At 34.5% G+C, this 18,821-nt stretch overlaps 1 protein-coding gene across 1 annotated transcript; it reads right to left on the minus strand.

Annotated features, from left to right (window-relative positions):
* Window positions 1–540: 540 nt before the first annotated feature.
* LOC143235372 (galactosylceramide sulfotransferase-like) lies at window positions 541–16,066 on the minus strand. The gene is made up of 3 exons (XM_076473479.1): window positions 16,017–16,066; window positions 5,483–5,610; window positions 541–1,702 (listed from the first exon to the last, which is right to left on the minus strand). Exons 2-3 carry the CDS (start codon window positions 5,566–5,568, stop codon window positions 670–672), a joined length of 1,119 nt encoding a protein of 372 aa, XP_076329594.1. The 5' UTR covers window positions 5,569–5,610; window positions 16,017–16,066; the 3' UTR covers window positions 541–669.
* Between the last annotated feature and the right edge of the window lie 2,755 nt (window positions 16,067–18,821).

Consider the following 18,821-nt stretch of genomic DNA (forward strand, 5'->3'; position numbering starts at 1 on the left):
GGCCATAACGTCAAATAACTCGGAACTAGGACTGGAGAGGCCAACTTCATGTGACTGACGGTGGTTTTTGTACTTACATGTTAGTTATCCTGGCGAGTTACAATAATTACAATTATGCTACAGAAAAATCTTTACAACTTGTATTACTGTAGTTTTTCTCTTAATGTTTTAGACTAGATGTAAACACTGGTTTTATGCTGTTTATGTTTTTTAAAGCTTTGTTTTGTTTTACCTTAATTTCCTTTTATGAATTTTACTAAATATCCTTTAATTTTAACATTTTACAGGATGTTTGGCGCAGATAACCTAGCCGCTTTGTGCCATAAAACACCAAATCATCCAATCAACCAACTGTGTAAGGTTTTTACTGTAAGAGTGTGTATCATTTGACATTTTCATCATGAGTAAGGTTTATTAGTAAACCTAAGTTTACCACAGTAAAATGTATCACTGTTTAGGTAAATGTTTCCAGCTTTGTTAAAATATGCCTTATGATAATGCCTGAGATACATTATTCGAGGAACAAATATTGCCACCTCATCTGTTCAAGGCTAGTTTTTACTTTGTATTACGAACATTTCAAAAATCAGCTATGCGACTACTGAAACAACATTATCATCACGTGATAAGTTACTGTCTGTTATCGCGACGACATTTCTTCAACATACATTACAACAAGAATGTCTTCTGCTTTTCTCGAAGCATGTCTGTGTAAATCAGTTCTTCTTCAGTCATCTTCACACACGTGTCATTATCTTCTCTCGCTTTCAGTTTCGTTACTTTCGAGTTTCTATAAACAGGTTTTTTACCCTCTTTGATATCAGTAACTAAGTTTTCTCCTTGCACGCAGTATTTAAACCACAAATCTCTTCTTTCTCGGAGTTCTTTTACTCCAGCAGCAAGTTTTTGGACTCCGAAATTTTTAATTTTTTCTGCCAGTTTATCCTTGAAGAAATTGTATAGCATAAGATCAGCATAATTAAATTTCTCAATCTGTAGACGAAGGCGAGAATTGATTGGCTTAACAAATTTATTCTCTCGAGCGTTCAATTTAAATACAATGATGTCATCAGTTTCCCAACATAAAAGGTTCTTTAGAAGAACCAATGATTCATCCATCTGCTCAGCGATCATCACTAGATTAAATTCTCTGTTTATTTCTTTGGCGAATTCCGTTAAAAGAGTTACGTTTTCGAAATCTTTCTCGTTCAGACCCAAGTCGAAGGACATCTGGTTTCTTCCTATTTTGCCGACTAACCGCTTGTTTATGTTCTCCTTTGTTTGATTAATACCAAAGTTGGTAATCGGTGTTTTGAAAAAATTTTCTAACGAATAATACGAATAAAGCGACTCGAACAATTCCGCTGGCTTCCTCAGTATAGTAAAAAAAAGGGCATTTCTTGGCATCACACGTTTTAACTCGTGGTAGTTAAACCTAATGTGATGTGCAATGATATTATAATGAATGTTAAGAGCTGAAACTTTAAGTTTTGGGACCATACTGTGATGAAAAGGTCGAGGGTGGCCAATGTAATTTCCTGTTTGTGGCAGAACAAATAGTAAGTCGTGACGATCCCCGAAACGCATGAGGATATTCTGTATACTTGAACTTGCTGCCTTGTGCATCTTTAGAAACACGATATCAGTTTTTTTCGTTGTACATGTTGGTGTACGGTTTTCAAGAACGCCATTTTTCAAAACCCTGAAATAAAGATGCATTTAAAAACATAAGAAATAAATAAATGCAGTTTTTAAGCTGTACTGTTACGCAATAATTATCATATCTGTATACTAAAACCAAAATAAAACCATTATTTGAACCGTCCTAACACAGTCTGAGGTATTGGAGGATTTTTAAAGATATTTTCCAGCATACACGAGGTTTAAGTACTTTCAAACACTCATTGACAAGACACATTTATTCTCCTTTACTCTATTATAATAATTAGCAGTGAAACTCAACTTAAAATTGCCCATTACAGCCAAACTTTCACGCAGTGTAACCTCACTTAGTATTACCTTTATATGTAATACTCTATTTTATATTATATTGTATTAATATAACTATAAGTACTTACAGTATTACCAAGTTGGTCAGCGGTAGATCTGCAGACTTACGACTCTTAAAAATGGGTTTAAATATCCGTGGTGTGTAGAGGACAGTTATTCCGTCGTGTAGCTTTGTATGAACAAACAAACACATTCACTTCAGTGTCTTAAGACTATGACTTCAATATTTTGAAGTATTCTTTCTTTGAACTAGGCTTTTTAAAAATATGAGTCGTGGCCCCAGTGGAGTTTCAGAATGTATGAAGTGGGTTAGCTAATGCTCCAGAAAATACATTTTTCTGCAAAGTCTACAGACAAAAATTAACAAAGCCTTATATTTTATACCATTTTTGCTAAGAATGTTAAAATAAATACCATAATGTCAATTTTTCTGAAGCTTTGTGCCATGTTTATACGAATTTGGATTTTTTTTTTCTTACTGGTGAAGCACAAGAGAGAGAAGCATAATCGACTAAAAGATGTGGAAACAGAACTACGAATAGGACTTAAAATACCAGTAAGCTTGAGAAACTCTCACTGAAGCTCTGTGATAATTTTGAGGCATTGTGTAGCTTAATAAACGTTTGAGAACGTATGGAAGAAAACAAGTGGTTAACTGGAAATAAAAATGTTATCACAGCATTCATTCATCCGATATAATAGATTTTTTTTATAATTTAATAACTCATAGTGTTCTATTCAAATCCATTTTGTCACTGAAAAGTTTGACAAAGCGTTATTATTATTTTTGCGATTTCTCGGAGTGTTTTTAATGTGGAGTTAGAGCGAAGGTTATATTTTTAGGTAAGAGATGGCGCTACAAAAATGATAGCAAACAGCTTTCTTAAACATTTGATTTCTATATGCAGATATGGTACCTTTCACAAGTATGTATATACAGTTTAATTTATTCGACGATAGAAGTTTTATCATCTCAAATGAAATAGCTAATAATAAGGATATATTTTCCAGTTCTAACGAAAAGCATTCTTTTTATATCTTACTGATCCCGTAAAAATATTGACATACAATGATATTTCGTTATACTATTAATAAATTATATAATATGGTAAAATGTAAATAAATGTTACTATAGATTGTACATCTTCACTTACCAACTGGACCGATCATTAATTTAACACATTGAAATGTAAATATATGACGTATCTAACAGATAACTGTATGTGCTCATCCGCCTTACAGCTAACCGTAACAATATTTGATCAAAAATGTTTGTCATTTTGTTATTAAAAAGTTAAACAATGTTGAAAAAGTTGTAACAATATTCACTCTAATCTCCGTTATATTAACCCGATTTAAAAATACTAAATATATTATGTAATAAGCTAATTTGTAAACAGCAAACTTAGTACCAATTACACTTACAATAGCCTCAAAGTATGTTTTTGAAAATCTATAGCCCATGAATAGTTTGTTAAATTTGTATCATTTCTCTCTTAGCTATCGATATGATATTTCCAGTAACCTAAATATAAATACTTCTCTTTGGAAGTCTGTTAAACTTGCAAATATGTTGAATTTATTTTTATAATAGGTTTCAAATGCTGTACTCCAAACTTCACCTCAACAAAGTGAAATAAGTGTTTTGTTTCATCTAACCTATACATGAAACTTACGTTTTATAATACTGTTCTTTTTCACATCAAAATGTTTTCGAACAGTCCTCATTTTTTCGAATTAAGTTATGCAATATCCACTGCAATTTGAACCAAAAATTTCAACCGCATCTTAATTTTAATTAGTTAATAATTCATATTAAACTGTGCGTATGAATTAGTAATATTTAGACCTATTTCAATAATTTGCAACGTGTTTAAGGCCTGGCCTAGTATGCTCAAGAATATTGAATGTTAAGTTAAATTGTAAACTCATTTGTCAGAAAGGAATCGAAATTTAATAATAAGCACTACGGCAACAAACATGTTTTTAATCGTGTCTTTCTGAAACAGATTCTATCGTCACCGAGTTCTATAGGAAACAAATGAAAAATATACATAAAAAAATAAAGAAGGTAACTTAAAACAGTTACGACTGTATCTAACAGAGAAAAATAAAATACAGTATCTGAAAGAAATTAAGATTAATATTCATTATCTGAATTTCATTTGTTCTTGATAAACTTTCTTTGATTAAAAATTATTTTTTGGACAAACATAAGGACTCGGCAGGGCCAAGTGTGTTAAGGCGTACGACTCGTAATCGTAGGGTCGCGGGTTCGAATCCCAGTCGCACCAAACATGCTCGCCCTTTCAGCCGTGGGGGCGTTATAATGTGACGGTCAATCCCACTATTCGTTGGTAAAAGAGTAGCCCAAGAGTTGGCGGTGGGTGGTGATGACTAGCTGCCTTCCCTCTAGTTTTACACCACTAAATTAGGGACGGCCAGTGCAGATAACCTTCGAGTAGCTTTGCGCGAAATTAAAAAAAAATAAAAAACAAACATAAGGTTAGGATTTTGCTACTAAGATTTTTCTTTTGAAAATGTGTGCGCACATTCAAAGTTTCATTTTAACGAATATAAACAGGAAGATGTAAATATACTTTATTAAACATTTTACACAAAAACATTAAAAGTTTATCAAAGTTTTTAAAAAGGTTTAACGTTAGATCATAGAATAACTTTAACATTTTATTTATTAATAAATAAAGTTATAACGTTTTTCTGTGACCTTTTAACCAAAATATTAAGTACGGTAAAGTTTAGCCTTAACTAAACAAAAGCAAACGTATACATGTTAGTGTTTCCTCTATGGAATTTCGACTGTACGAAATAGTTTTATCTAACGTTAACCCTAAAAAAGTAGACCTGTGGTAGATTTTGGTGTCTGTAATTAGAATTATTTTGTATTGTTCTAGGAACCTTGTACTTAAATAAGTAGTTACAATAATTTGTTAATTTGACCACATGTTTTTCAGTATTACCAGATAGTATATGCTTCATTGCACATCATATTTAAAAAAAACAACAACGCAAAAAACCACCGTGATTTAAATTTATTTCCGTTGCAGCTCGCTAACAATAACTGATATAATTCCAAAGTCCAATTAAAAAAAATGGTTGTTCCTGTAGCTGTATGGATTTAACATATATATATATGAAATAGAAATTTTAAAAAATAAACATATCAATATTTCTTATCTCAACGACTAAACTCAATGTGTAGGGATAATTACATGAAATTAAGTACAATTTACTGTTGTGGAATGTACCTTTTTTTTTACCTTCACTGTTCACGCCTGGACTTAAAAATTATTTACGATCCATTAGAAATTCCGCAAGAGGACGATAAAAAGTTTAAAAAAGCGTTGATCTTTTGTTAAACAAATGTGTTTCATATATAGTTTTAATGCTAATACACCTATCCACAAATATATATCACTGGGAAAAAAGTATTTGATATATTACAACTTACACAACAATATCTGTGAATATAGTAATAAACAAAATGAATAATCCGATAAAAACAAGCAGAATATACACTTGTTGGAGTCTTCCCATCGTTCTTTGGTTGTTGCTAGACTTGTTGATGAAGCTGTTCACCTGTGAGAAAAACAAATACACCACATAACTTACAAGTGTAATGGTACTTACGAGAGCAGAGATAACACACCTAGCTTTTTTTTATTTTCATCACTCACAATATACATGCAACTTTCTTGTATTGGTAAAAGGCCTAGCATCGCCAGATTGTTAATGCGCTCGACTCCTCCTCTGACGGTCACGGGATTGAATCCCCGTCACCCCAAACATGTGCGCCCTTCAAACTGTGGGAGCGTTATAAGTAAAGTCAATCACACTATTCGTTGGTAAAAGAATAGCTCACGAATTGGTGATGTGTGATAACGACTCGCTGGCTTCCTGTCACGTCTGGGTCAACGGGTAATCTTTGTCTCCAGCTGGTACAGCGATAAGTCTACGGATTTACAACGCTAAAATGAGGGGTTCGATTCCTACCGGTGAACTCAGGAGATAGCCCGATGTGGCTTTGCTATAAGAAAACACACACGCTAGTTTCCCTCTAGTCTTACAATGCTAAATTTGGGACGGTTTGTATCTTTGTTTTGAATTTCGCACAAAGCTACACGAGGACTATCTGCGCTAGCCGTCCCTAATTTAGCAGTTTAAGACTAGAGGAAAGAAAACTATTCATCACCACCCACTGCCAACTCTTGGACTACTCTCTTACCAACGAATAGTGGGATTGACCGTAACATTATAACGCTTCCACGGCTGAAAGGGCGAGCATGTTTGGTGCGACGGGGATTTGAACACGCGACCCTCAGATTACTAGTCGAACGCCTTAACCCAACTGGCCATGCCGAGCACATTTGGGACGTCTAACGCAGATAGCTCTCGTTTAACTGTGTGCGAAATTCAAAACAAACGTATTGGTAAAGAAAATTTATTACGATATAAGCTTTTCCAGCTTATTCAAGTTTTTTTAAAGATGGAATGACTCATACCAGTATACTAACTCTTTTTCGTATAAACATAAATAAACCGAAATATGCTTTTTGTAACAGTTTTACTGGTATAAGACATGATTGTTGTATAAATAATACGTGACATTTGAATGAGTGTATGTGTTTGCGTTTTGTTTCTTATTAGTTCAGCTTTTTGTACGAAGGGTGTGAGCCAAATTTTCAAATGTCGTGTATGTACTTATATAATGATTAAACGTAATTATGAGAGATACATTTTTAGAAATTTTCTAAAATAACTATTATAAATGGGATAGATAAGAAAAAAGAAATTTACGATAATAAAAGAGCTTGTCTGGGAATGTGATGGCCAAGAGAAAGGAATCAAGAGACCTGAAACTTTGTACACATACTATGGTAATTATGAGGGTGAGCATCCGGGTATTATTTTTTTATATTTTACTAAAAATAAATTGGTCAATTTTTGCTCTGTAACCTTTGAGGTCCATAAGAAGATCTGTGTAAAAGCAGGGGAGTAGATTTTTTTACACCCGATGGGTTGGGGAAGGGGATGATTTTGCAACCACTTATGTGGACTGTTCAATTTGCAAATTGGTAATCTCTGATTAAGTGAACCTGAAAGCTGTAAACATGCAGTCACAGAGTAATCTTGTTGTCACGATACTTGCATGTATACTTAGGCCTACTGACTGATACTTACGAACTATCGCTTAGATCGAAAAGCTTGGAAGCACGCCTGTATTAAAGATGTGCATTTCGGCTACTAAAAAAGCCTACATCTAGGCCTAATTATGTATTTCGATTGGTCAGAACACGAAAATCACAAGAACAAACACACAATTTGTAGGCCTGTGATGCAATAAAATATCTCAACAGACCAAACTGTGGGGGGATGATTGTATGCATCATACCCCCCACCCAAAATTAAGGGGGATGTATACTCCCATCCCCCCAGGATCTACGCCCCTGTGTAAAAGTATCAAATTTTTGTTTAATTCCCATTTACTGAATGAACAAGACGTGAATGTCTTTTCACAGATACTGTTGAAAAGAAAAAATGATAAAAAATTGGCCAAAAACTGCGAAAAATTAACATATTTTATATAAAAATTGACAAAATTAAATAAAGTAATGAACCAAATATTTCTTAATCAGTTAAGGGCAACAAAGAGGGAATCAAAGGCATCAGGATCCATGAGCAGGTCTTCCGAATACTAGAAAAAGTTTAAATAAAAAAGATCGGAAAATGACATGAAATAAAACAGTTAAAATAATTTTGGCTCATGTGAAAAAAACAAACTTGAAGAGTGTTAACTTTTCTCGGATTCATACAATCCAAGGCCCATGGACCTCTTATTGTACACTAAAATAAAGTATATTTTACAAAATTTAATATGTAGTTTTATCAGGTCATCCCTTAAGTAATGTCCGATTTTAGGTTCAGAAAAAGAGAAAGGATTTCAAACGCTTTTAATGCTATTTAATCAAAAATTTATGTTCAACTATTATTAATTACTTTCTGCCAACGATTCACAAGCTTCGAATGCCACTTCTATAAAATTCTTGGGGTTTGGAGGAAAAGAATGTAGAGAGGTTAGTTTTGACATCTTCACGTGTTCCAAGGTCTTTTCCATCAAACTTCGGAATAGATGATAATCAGATGGGGCAAGGTCTGAAGAATAAGGAGGATGTGGAAGTCTTTCCCTGTCTAGCTCTTTAGTTTTTGTAGATGTGATCCTTGCCGTATGGGGCCGTGCATTATTCTGGTGTAAACAACACCTTTACAAATGATCAAAGTAGGCCTCTTTTCTTTCAGTGCAACATTCAAGCGCTCTAAGTGTTGACAACAGAAGTCCGATGTAATTGTTACATTAAGTGGCAGCAACTCAAGGTGGATCACACCAACAATATCCCACCAAATGCTTAACAAGACTTTACTAAGATGGAGGTCCATCTTGGGCTGTGCTTCAGCCACTTTACCTGCTTAACATTTTTATAATATATCCATTTTTCACCTCCAGTCATTAACCTATCCACAAAAGGTGAGTTACGTTCACGAAGTGCAGAGAAGTGCAAAAGTCCACTCTTGTTCTCAGGTTGGCTTTTGTCAAATCATGGTAGACCAATTATCCAAGTTTTGACACCTTTCCAAGCTGTTGCAGATGACAGTGAACTGTTGAATTGGTTGAATTAAGCTTCTGTGCTTGTTCTTCAACTGTTACAGCACAATCTTCATCAAGTGTAACCAGCAGCAAGTTATCATTAAACTCACCAGGACGACCTAAACGTGACGTATCACTTAAGCTGTAACCATCTGATCTGAACTTCTGAAACCACATTCGACATATTTTTTCATTTATAGACTTCGCGCCATAAACACATTGAATATTTCTTGTAGTTGCTGCTGCACTATTGCCTTTTTAAAACTCATAAAGCATTATATGCCTAATGTGCTCCTCAGACACATCCATCTTCATAAGAGTTTATTTGATTAATGATCTGAAAAAGTGGAGTTGAGTTAGTTTCTTTTATTTGTCAGAACATTTTTATACACCTCCTACTACATATTTTAGTCATTAACACCTTCTACAAAGACAGAAATGATGACTCACTTTATGTATTAAATTTTCGGACATCACTTATGGGATGACCTGATACGTTATGAAATAGCATCAACAACGGTACCGGCTTCAAAGCCGACTAGGCCAAAAAAATTAGAAAATACCGTGGAAATTATGTTTTATCTATATTAGTGCAAACTTTTGTTTTTAATTGAGTGCAAAGCTGCATAATGTGCCATTATTCTTTTATATTTATTAAATTATACGTTGAAGTATGAAGATTATTGAGTTATTTTGTTCTCTTCGTTAATTAAGCTGGTTTTATTCATCAACATGTTCGTGAGGGAACGTCTAATTTTATGAAGATCCAGCAAAGCCTGATAACTGGTAACTCGGTGTGAAACCAAGAAAACAATATGAGGAGAATACGGAACAAAAACTCCAAATAACATCACCCTCTGTGGCCCAATGATAAACTTAAAATGCTAAAAAGTGGTATTCAGTTCTTGCTGCAAGCAGTAACCTATTATACAGCTATGCACTTAATAGTAAACAAACTCACTAATATTACAAAGTTGCCCACGGATTGGCTCAATTGTAGTTTTTGTTGAATTTTGGGCAAAATTACTCGAGAGTGCTAGCCGTTCCTAGTTTTGAAGTAAGAGATTACAGTAAAAGCAAATAGTTAACACCTCTCGTCAACGACTCTTTGGGCTTTTAGCAACGGATATTATGGCCTACCGTAATATCAAAATACCTAACGGTCTTAAGGACGAGCATGTTCGGTGACGGATTTCGATTCCACGATTCGTAAACTGCGGGTTGAGTACCTTAACCATGAGACTCCTCTTTAGTAGAGCTCTGTTTTCTAGAGATAGTGATTTAGGTTCGAATCTATGCGATAGAACAATGTTCCTTGCACTAAAAGCTAGATGGCGGATGGTAGGGTGCTACTAACTGCCTGCCTTCCTTCTGGTCAATATCTCAAAATTAGGGTCAGCAGTAGCTGGTTGTTATTGCCTTGCCATAAAATTAGGGACAGTGGTAGTTGATTTATATAACTTTGCTATAAAACTAGGGACAACAGTAGCTGATTTTTATAGCTTTGCCTTAAAAATGTCACTTTTAACGTTGTTGTTGGTTACGATGCGTAATTATTACGAACTAATCAACTAATGGAAGAAATATGAAACACCCTAAATCCAAGTTGGTTTTATCTTCCCACGTTTTTATATCAAAACACCCGTATGATGATTTGTAGAAAAAAACCAACCAACAACAATGAGTGTGATAAACAAATAAAACCCTGTAATTTCATGATATTCCCTTGAAACCTCTGCCATAATGTTTTGTGTTATAATTTAGGCAACATGTTTTTAAATTATTTGACTTAACATGTAAAAAGCTGTGCTGTAAATTATTCTGTCTTAGTGTCGAATCGAACGGAATCAGTAATTCTACGAGATATTATTAAGTTTCTGCAGTGTCGAATTGAACGGAACTGGTAATTCTATGACGTAATGTTAGTTTCCCAGGTGTTGAATCGAACTGGAATGGTGATTCTGTGACGTATTATTATGTTAATATCGATGCTTGATAAATTTTTCAATATAGTCAGTCAATGGTAAATTTACGTCCTTATAACAGTCAGTGTGTGTTTCTTATGTCATTATTTAAATTTATTTAAATGTAAAGTAATTTATGATACAATATGAAATATATCGAATCTTTTAAACGTAAAAACCAACGATACTCACGTGATTAGATTTTCTCATTTTCATAGGTTTCATTAATATGTCTGACAAAATTAAGATCGAACGATATGGATAGAAAGATTCACGCAGTGTTTAAAAACATTAGTAATAAACCTTCTAATTCATACTGTACGCCTACATATAAAACATTCTGTAGGTTTATTGAGGAAGTGACGAGCAAGAAATAACAAACGAAAAACTGTGTTAGTAATTTTCTAGGCTTGGTTTCACTATACAGTAAAGATTAAGTTGTTGTGGTCTAAAATGTCCTATGATTAGACTGAATAAACGTCAGCTTTTTAAACAAAATGATAGACACTTCAATTATGAACTGCAAAATCAGCCAATATTTAACAATAATATGTCTATACAGTGGTTTGAGTGCTTTATATTAAAACCATTTTGGAATACTACCAAGCAGTTACAGTGCACATCGTCACTTTTGATCATGCTCTGTATGATGGCCGTTAATTTTGCAATAGCTCTAAAGTGTAGTTTTCATTGAAAAAAAATCGTTTTAAGATTGTCAGACCCTTAGCACACCATTTCTCTCTGCATGCTTTCCACAATTAATCTCATGTGTGAGAAAGATGGTTTTCCTGCACATGTTTCAACAGAAAAGTATAGTGATAGATGACTTGACGAGTATGTGTTCGTATGGAATAGAATAGCACAAATATTCATTTATTCTCCACCAACTTTTTTATATATGATTTGTGTTGTTTTTACAAACAGGGTTCCATTTTTTGTGTGTGCTGTTAGAGGAACGTAGACATCTTTTAAAACCGGTTTTGAACTCATAGACTAGAGGGAAGGCAGTTAGTCAACACCACCCACCATTTACTCCTGGACTTCTGTAATTGAGTAGTGGAATTTGGCAGTCATTATTATAATACACTCGCTGCCATAAAGTGCAAAGTGCGAATTTTTATTTGAAAGAAAAGGGGTGCAAACCATGAATTCACGGAATAGCGGTCCAGTATGCTAACAACTAAGCCACGTTTGGCCTAAAGGAATATATAAACCTGAATAATTTTACCAAAAACATTCCATAAAATTAGTTTACACTATACCTCTTTGTTAACTGTTAGCTTGGTATCAAGGTTACTTGATTCCCAATCAATAACTAATACTATTACGTTTCTGAGGAACAGTGATGTAAGACAAACTAACTTGTTGAGATATTTTAAACTTGGCTAAAGGCTGTTAAATAAAGAGTGTTTATAAAGAAAATTCCTTGTTTAAAATGATCATGTTATAAGAAGTACCCGAGGATAATAGAATGTCACTGAAGAAAATCATAATTTTATTCAAGAATGTTTTAATATGTTGCAAGATGTTTATTCAAATCTCATTAAACTGTATACTTAAAACTGCTTTTCTCTCAAATCAACGTTAATATTTCTTCCATATTTTGTCTTTTTCAACTCAACGAGACATGACGAAAATACAAATAAGGCAAACTGAAAAGTCAAACCAAAGGACCTCTTATTTACTAGAGACTGGAATGTGGAATATTGCTCTCTACTTTCCCATAGTATGTTCAACTGTACAGAATTATTTCCCAAAGAAATATGCACGTGATACCCTGGATTAACGCTCAGATCAATAGGTAACTGTGGAGAAAGAAACTTTCTTACATCCTTCACCAGAATAAGGAACTGAAACTGCATACATTTTGAAAATTTTGAAAATATATACTTTTAAATAAGGTAGTACAAAACATATAGTATACCCCAATGTTACATAAAAAAAGATGCGATGTAAAGTACAGAATCTTAAAACTATTGTTAAACTATGTTATCAAAATAATGGAAATTTTACGTTAGTCGTAAGACAGTTCCAAAGATAAAATGAAAATCTAGTTCCTTATGTGTCTTCTAAGGGTGTTAAAAATTAGTTTAGTCAACTCGATGACGCTCAGATGGCTATTTCTTGACACTATTTAGCATTTTTTAATTACTGTTGAATATTGTTGAGTTAATGTCTCAATACTGTTAAAGGTCTTGTTTCATATAACGTTTTATCTCGTTTTTACAATATGCTATACATATGAAGTGAAACCTGAAGAAGTACTGTTGTCCAAAACATCATTAAAGTAAAATAAAATAATCTAGACGCACGTATTATTAACATTAGAAATACATTTATATTTTAAGAGGCTTTGCATGACCTGAGCGCTCGACTTGTAATGTTACGGCCAATTCCAATATTCCTTAGTAAAAGAGTAGCCTAAGAGTTGGCGGTTATTACCTGGCTACCTTCCTTCTAATCTGTTAGCAGTCTAACACAAAAAGTTCTCAAGTATGTTTGTGTGAAATTCAAAACAAAACAAGATAAACACATTAAATAGTATTCTTTCTTTTGCTCATTGCGCATGCTTAATTTTGTGTAAGAGTTTTGTTTGTTTTGGAATTTCGCACAAAGCTACTCGAGGGCTATCTGTGCTAGCCGTCCCTAATTTAGCAGTGTAAGACTAGAGGGAAGGCAGCTAGTCATCACCACCCACCGTCAACTCTTGGGCTACTCTTTTATCAACGACCCTCAGATTACGAGTCGCACGCCTTAACATGCTTGGCCATGCCTTTAAGGAAGGAAGCTACTCGCCACCAGTCACCGCCAACTCTTGGGCTACACTTCTACCATTGAATAGGGGAAATAACCGCCATATTATAACCCATCCCTCGTGTGAAGGAGACTCGAACCCGCGACCTTGAGGTTGGAAGTCAAACACCTTACCACCAAGCTATGGCAGACCTTATCTCAGTGTGCCAACTCTTGTATATTAGACATTATAATTCAGAACTTTAGACCAAACATAACCTAGCCATAAATAACTCTAAAATAGTTAAGAAAATATTATAAATCAATAATGATAATCTTCTATAAATAAACACAGATTCAAATCCATAATAGATATTAAAGCTGACACGCTGTTTTGTAAAACTCATATTTATTTTTCCCCGGGAAATTAAACCGGTTTGTCTTGAATAGAGTGTAATAATTCAGCATCGTAATCCATGACGACTTTAAGAGCGGCTCTGTATTTTATGGCAAAGCTATAAAAATCAGCTTCCACTGTCTTTACTTTTATGGCAAAGCAATTAAGGTTAGCTACCGCTGTCCCTAATTTCATGCCAATGCTATAAAAATCACCTACTGCTGACGCGAATTTTGAGATATTGATTAGAGGGTAGGAAGTCAATCAGCAGCACACTACCATCCACCGTCCAGCTTTTACTACAAGGAACACTGTTCTGTCGCATGGATTCGAACCTAAATCACTATCTCCAAAAACAAGGCTCTCCCAAAGAGGGGTCTCGTGGTTAAGATGCTCAACCCGCAGTCTACGAATCGTGTAATTGAAATCCGTCATCAAACATGCTCGTCCTTAAGACCGTTAGGGCATTATGATATTACAGTAGCTCCTAATATTCGTTGGTAAAAGCCCAAGATTCGTTGGCGAAAATAAATTTATAAGTTATGAAACATACCATTGATTATTTAAACATCTCCACTATACCACTACTGCAGTATGTAGAATTATGATATAAAAAAGTAAAAAAATATTCGTTGTTATATTGTAGAATATTTATGACTTATTTGGACCAGTTTATATACATTTTTATACATAGAAACAAAACGTAGTTAGTTGTATTTCACTAGTACAATAATTAGAGAGTTTGAGTTGGAAAACATTATCACCAAATTGTTTTTCGATACAGTTGGAATCAGTAACTTCAAACCCGTTTTAGAGTAGAATTTAATATGCCAGTTATCTAGTAAAACCATTTACACATGGCGTCCTTAAGGGAGATAGGAGGAAATTCCAAACACGAAGGAGGAAAGGTCTGAATTAAAAGATTTAATTTCAATTAAGGTTGGCATATTGACAGACTGATATAACATCATTCTGAAACATTAGTTTTGGTAAATTACTGACGACAGAGGGGCACCTGTCCCGGGGTCTGTTGAGGGGTCAGACAGTAGGATATTACATAACCCACTGGAAATGCATACTAGTTAATGAGATAAAGTGGCTACTACTTGTTCATGGATTCGTGAAGAGATTTGTCATCTAAATTTCTTTTATGGAAACTCAAAGAGTAAATAAACAGAAAAAGAGGGCTTAGTGATATTACTGACCCCAGGACCTGTGCTGTCTCTCGACGATCCCGCCAATACCCACTTGATGGTATGTCAACTCGATAAATTTTTACGATTTCGGATTTTTAAACTTTTCACCTATGCGCTATTAGTTCGTCAATGTTCTCTCACTGGGTGACCTACACTACAGGTAACTACACCAAAATATATATTAGAATATTTCCGAATCTTGGGTATGCTGCATAGCAAAACAATACGATTCTAAAGATGCAAAATACAACTCGTTATTATTTTTCCTCCGATTAGGCTTTATTTTTAGGGTTAACAACCACACTGCCGCCCTACTTTCGAAGCACGGATTTTTTTTTACATATACAGCGCAACACGCATGAACATTAACAGTTTTTAAGTGAGACGATGAGCGAAAAAAACAATGATAAACAGACCGCCATAACTTACTTTAATATTTGGGACACGAAGAATATCGTAAAATATTAATTAGAAATACACTAAGTGGCTAAGACATACGAACCAAACAATAGACCTGCCGTCAGGTTTTCTGTGAGATTCACAGATGAAGCCCTTTATATTAAATAATAAGAAAATTAATCGAAGAACAATAGCCATACTATATATTAAAAATACTAAATTTTCGGGGTATCACGTTGCTACTGGAACCCTCATTTAATGCACCCTTTGCAATTACCCCCTCCCCAAGCACTGGACTTCTAAACAAATATATTGCAAAATAAATATTTTGAAAACATCCCCGTCGCGCTAAACATGCTCACCCTTTCAGCCGTGGGGGTGTTATAATATTACGGTCAATCCCACTATTCATTGGTAAAAGAGTATCCCAAGAGTTGGCGGTGGGTGGTGATGACTATCTGCCTTCCCTCTAGTCTTACACTGCTAAATTAGGGACGTCTAGCACAGATAGCCCTCGAGTAGCTTTGTGCGAAATTAAAAAAACAAACAAACAAACAAACAGTCCTTCCTTATAGTCTTACACTGCTAAATTAGGGATGAGGTAGCTTTACGCGAAATTCTAAACGAATAAGGAAAATAGAAATTTTGCCTACCTGAGTAAAAAGAGAGTATTGTTAACCTACTCGACTTTCCACAGTTGTGTATTATAGTGTTTTAGATTCCAAACCGTTACACGTTTGTTCAGTAGTTGGTGTACCTGTACAGAATCTCGTAATTGTACAAATGTTTGTGATGTAACACCTGTTACGTATTTCTCTAAATTTATTTGTGAACAAATGCAAATATTCAAGAGTTTAAACAACGCATTGTTGGTTGTCAAAGTATTCGGAACAAACCAAACTAATACTTATGGCATGTAATTTAACCATGCAAACTGGACTTGGCATTTATTTATAAACTAAGAAGTTTTATAGATAATATTTTAAAGTATTTTGAAGTTTTGTTTAACAGATGTTTCGATATGTGTGATACTTAAGTCCGAGATTTGATTTACATATACAGGGTGTTCGGAAAGTCACTGTGCACTTATATATTTATGAACAGACATGTTTCAATATAGAATACAGGAGGTAAATATGAATGACGATTATGAACAATGTTGAAAGTGACCTCCGTTGGCATCAATACAGGCTTGGATCCTTCTTATTTTGTTTCTAAACACCGCTATCAGTTGCTGGCTTGAAATAGACTGAATGAATGCTGTTATCGCTGCTTTCAAGTCATCTAGCGTGTGCGGACGATCTCGATACACTGCAGATTTTGCTGCTCCCCATAGATAAAAGTCTCGTGGATTAAGATCTGGTGAGCGTGGGGACCACACGTCTTTGGAAATAATGTGGTTTCCAAAACATTCCTTTAATAACCACATAGATGGGCAGTAGCACCATCCTGTTGAAACCATGAGTAATTGGTTTCATCACTTGTCATCTGACCGATGAAGGTGTGAAGAATCTCCGAACAATAGCGCTCGCTGTTTATTGTGTTCATAAAGAAAATAGGGCCAACAATTCGACGTCTGGAAATCGCAACCCACACATCAACCTTGAAATCATGTAAAGGTGTTTCGTGCAAACTGTGAGGATTATTGGATGACCACAATCTTGAATTTTGTGAATTAACGTAATCCGAGAGATGGAACCACGCTTTGTCGGTGAAAAAGGTCACATCCAACACATTTCCTGTATTCTCTTCGATAAATCGGTTAAACCATCTGCAGTAGCGTATTCATTTTTCATTATCAGTTGCTTCCAGTTCTTGTACCGCCATTATTTTGTATGGGAAGAGCTTTAGTTTCTTTCTGACGGCCTTATGAACAGTTCCAAGACCAATATCATGCTGCTGAGCTAACCTTCGTAATGATTTTGATGGACTCTGCATCACACTGTCAGAAATATTCAACAGTTTCTCCTCCGACAGCTTTGCTGGCCTTCCACAGCGTTTGGCATCATCCACTGATCCTGTTTCCCGAAACTTATCCATAGGATTACGAACTGCATTGCGATGTGGAACAGGTGTATCTGGGAATTTTTCAGCAAATCGCTATCGCATCACATCTGTGTATCTATCACCTTCTCAGAATACGTGTTCGACGAGCCATACACGTTCTTCAGTTGAAACCATATTGGGATCAAAATCTGAAATATAATAAAATATGATTGCAAAACTGCACAGTGACTTTCTGAACACCCTGTACTAAAGATAACATGTTAGTCTATGATGAGAAGTAAGTTTTATATAAGAAAATTATGGAGCTCTGGTGATTTTTATACGTTTTATAAAGTGTAACTGAAAATTAATTCACGTTACGGTAACAGTTTTCAAATCCACGTGAGGAAGTATAACTGTTTTGAGATAATCGATAAATAACTATTTGATGTATAACTTAATTTTCGTATTGTGGTTATTTTTTTCTGTGTGATAGAAGTATATACAGCATTTATTGTGTTTGCAAAGTTGTATGTGTTTTATATATATGGTATACTTAAAATGAACAATCTATAGAAAATTAAAAGTTTTCCTATTTTAATTATTAGTAAAGAAATTGTTTAAATAACTATGTGACGATTTCATAAGATAGGTGACAGCCTATTCTTTCTAACCATTGTTGACGTTATTAAGAAAATATCATTATTGTTGCTTATATTGTAAGTAACAACGTGATCATCTTTGACACATGTTCGAGACTGCGTTTATAAGCTAGTTTCAATGGATTTGTTTTGGAATTTCGCACAAAGCTACTCGAGGGCTATCTGCGTTAGCCGTCGCTAATTTAGCAGTGTAAGAATAGAAAAAAGGCAGCTAGTCATCACCATCGACCGCCAACTCTTGGATTACTTTTTTTACCAACGAATAGTGGGATTGACGGTAACATTATAACGTACCCACGGCTGAAAGGGCGAGCATGTTTGGTGCGACGGGTATTCGAACCCGCGACTCTCAGATTACGAATCGAACGCCTTAACCCACCTGGTCATGCTGGGCCGCAAACTGTAATTAACTGATATGCGTTACTACATACTTGCATTTTGTAAAGTGAACCATCTATTTTAAACATATTGTAAATATCATATATAGATAGCGATAGTGTACTACACTCAACTTTTATTTTAATAAGCAAGTCTTCCCATAAACACTAAATATATTGTAAATACGTAGATAGCGACAATGTGTTATAATTAACTTTCATTTTTATAAAAATTTCTCTAAATGTGAATGTCGCACATTTGAGATGAATAAAACATTCATTTTATTTTAAGTGGGATAAAGCTGATAGTTTTTTGGACACAATGTGAGTTTTATATATAATAAAAGAATACCGTTTTGTAATTTATCGATAAAGTAAAATAATCAAGGAATTATTGTATCTGGAAAATTTAAATGTGTATAAAGTTTCGAAA

The sequence above is a fragment of the Tachypleus tridentatus genome, chromosome 12 (genome assembly GCF_004210375.1).
Source record: "Tachypleus tridentatus isolate NWPU-2018 chromosome 12, ASM421037v1, whole genome shotgun sequence".
Lineage (NCBI taxonomy): Eukaryota > Metazoa > Arthropoda > Merostomata > Xiphosura > Limulidae > Tachypleus > Tachypleus tridentatus.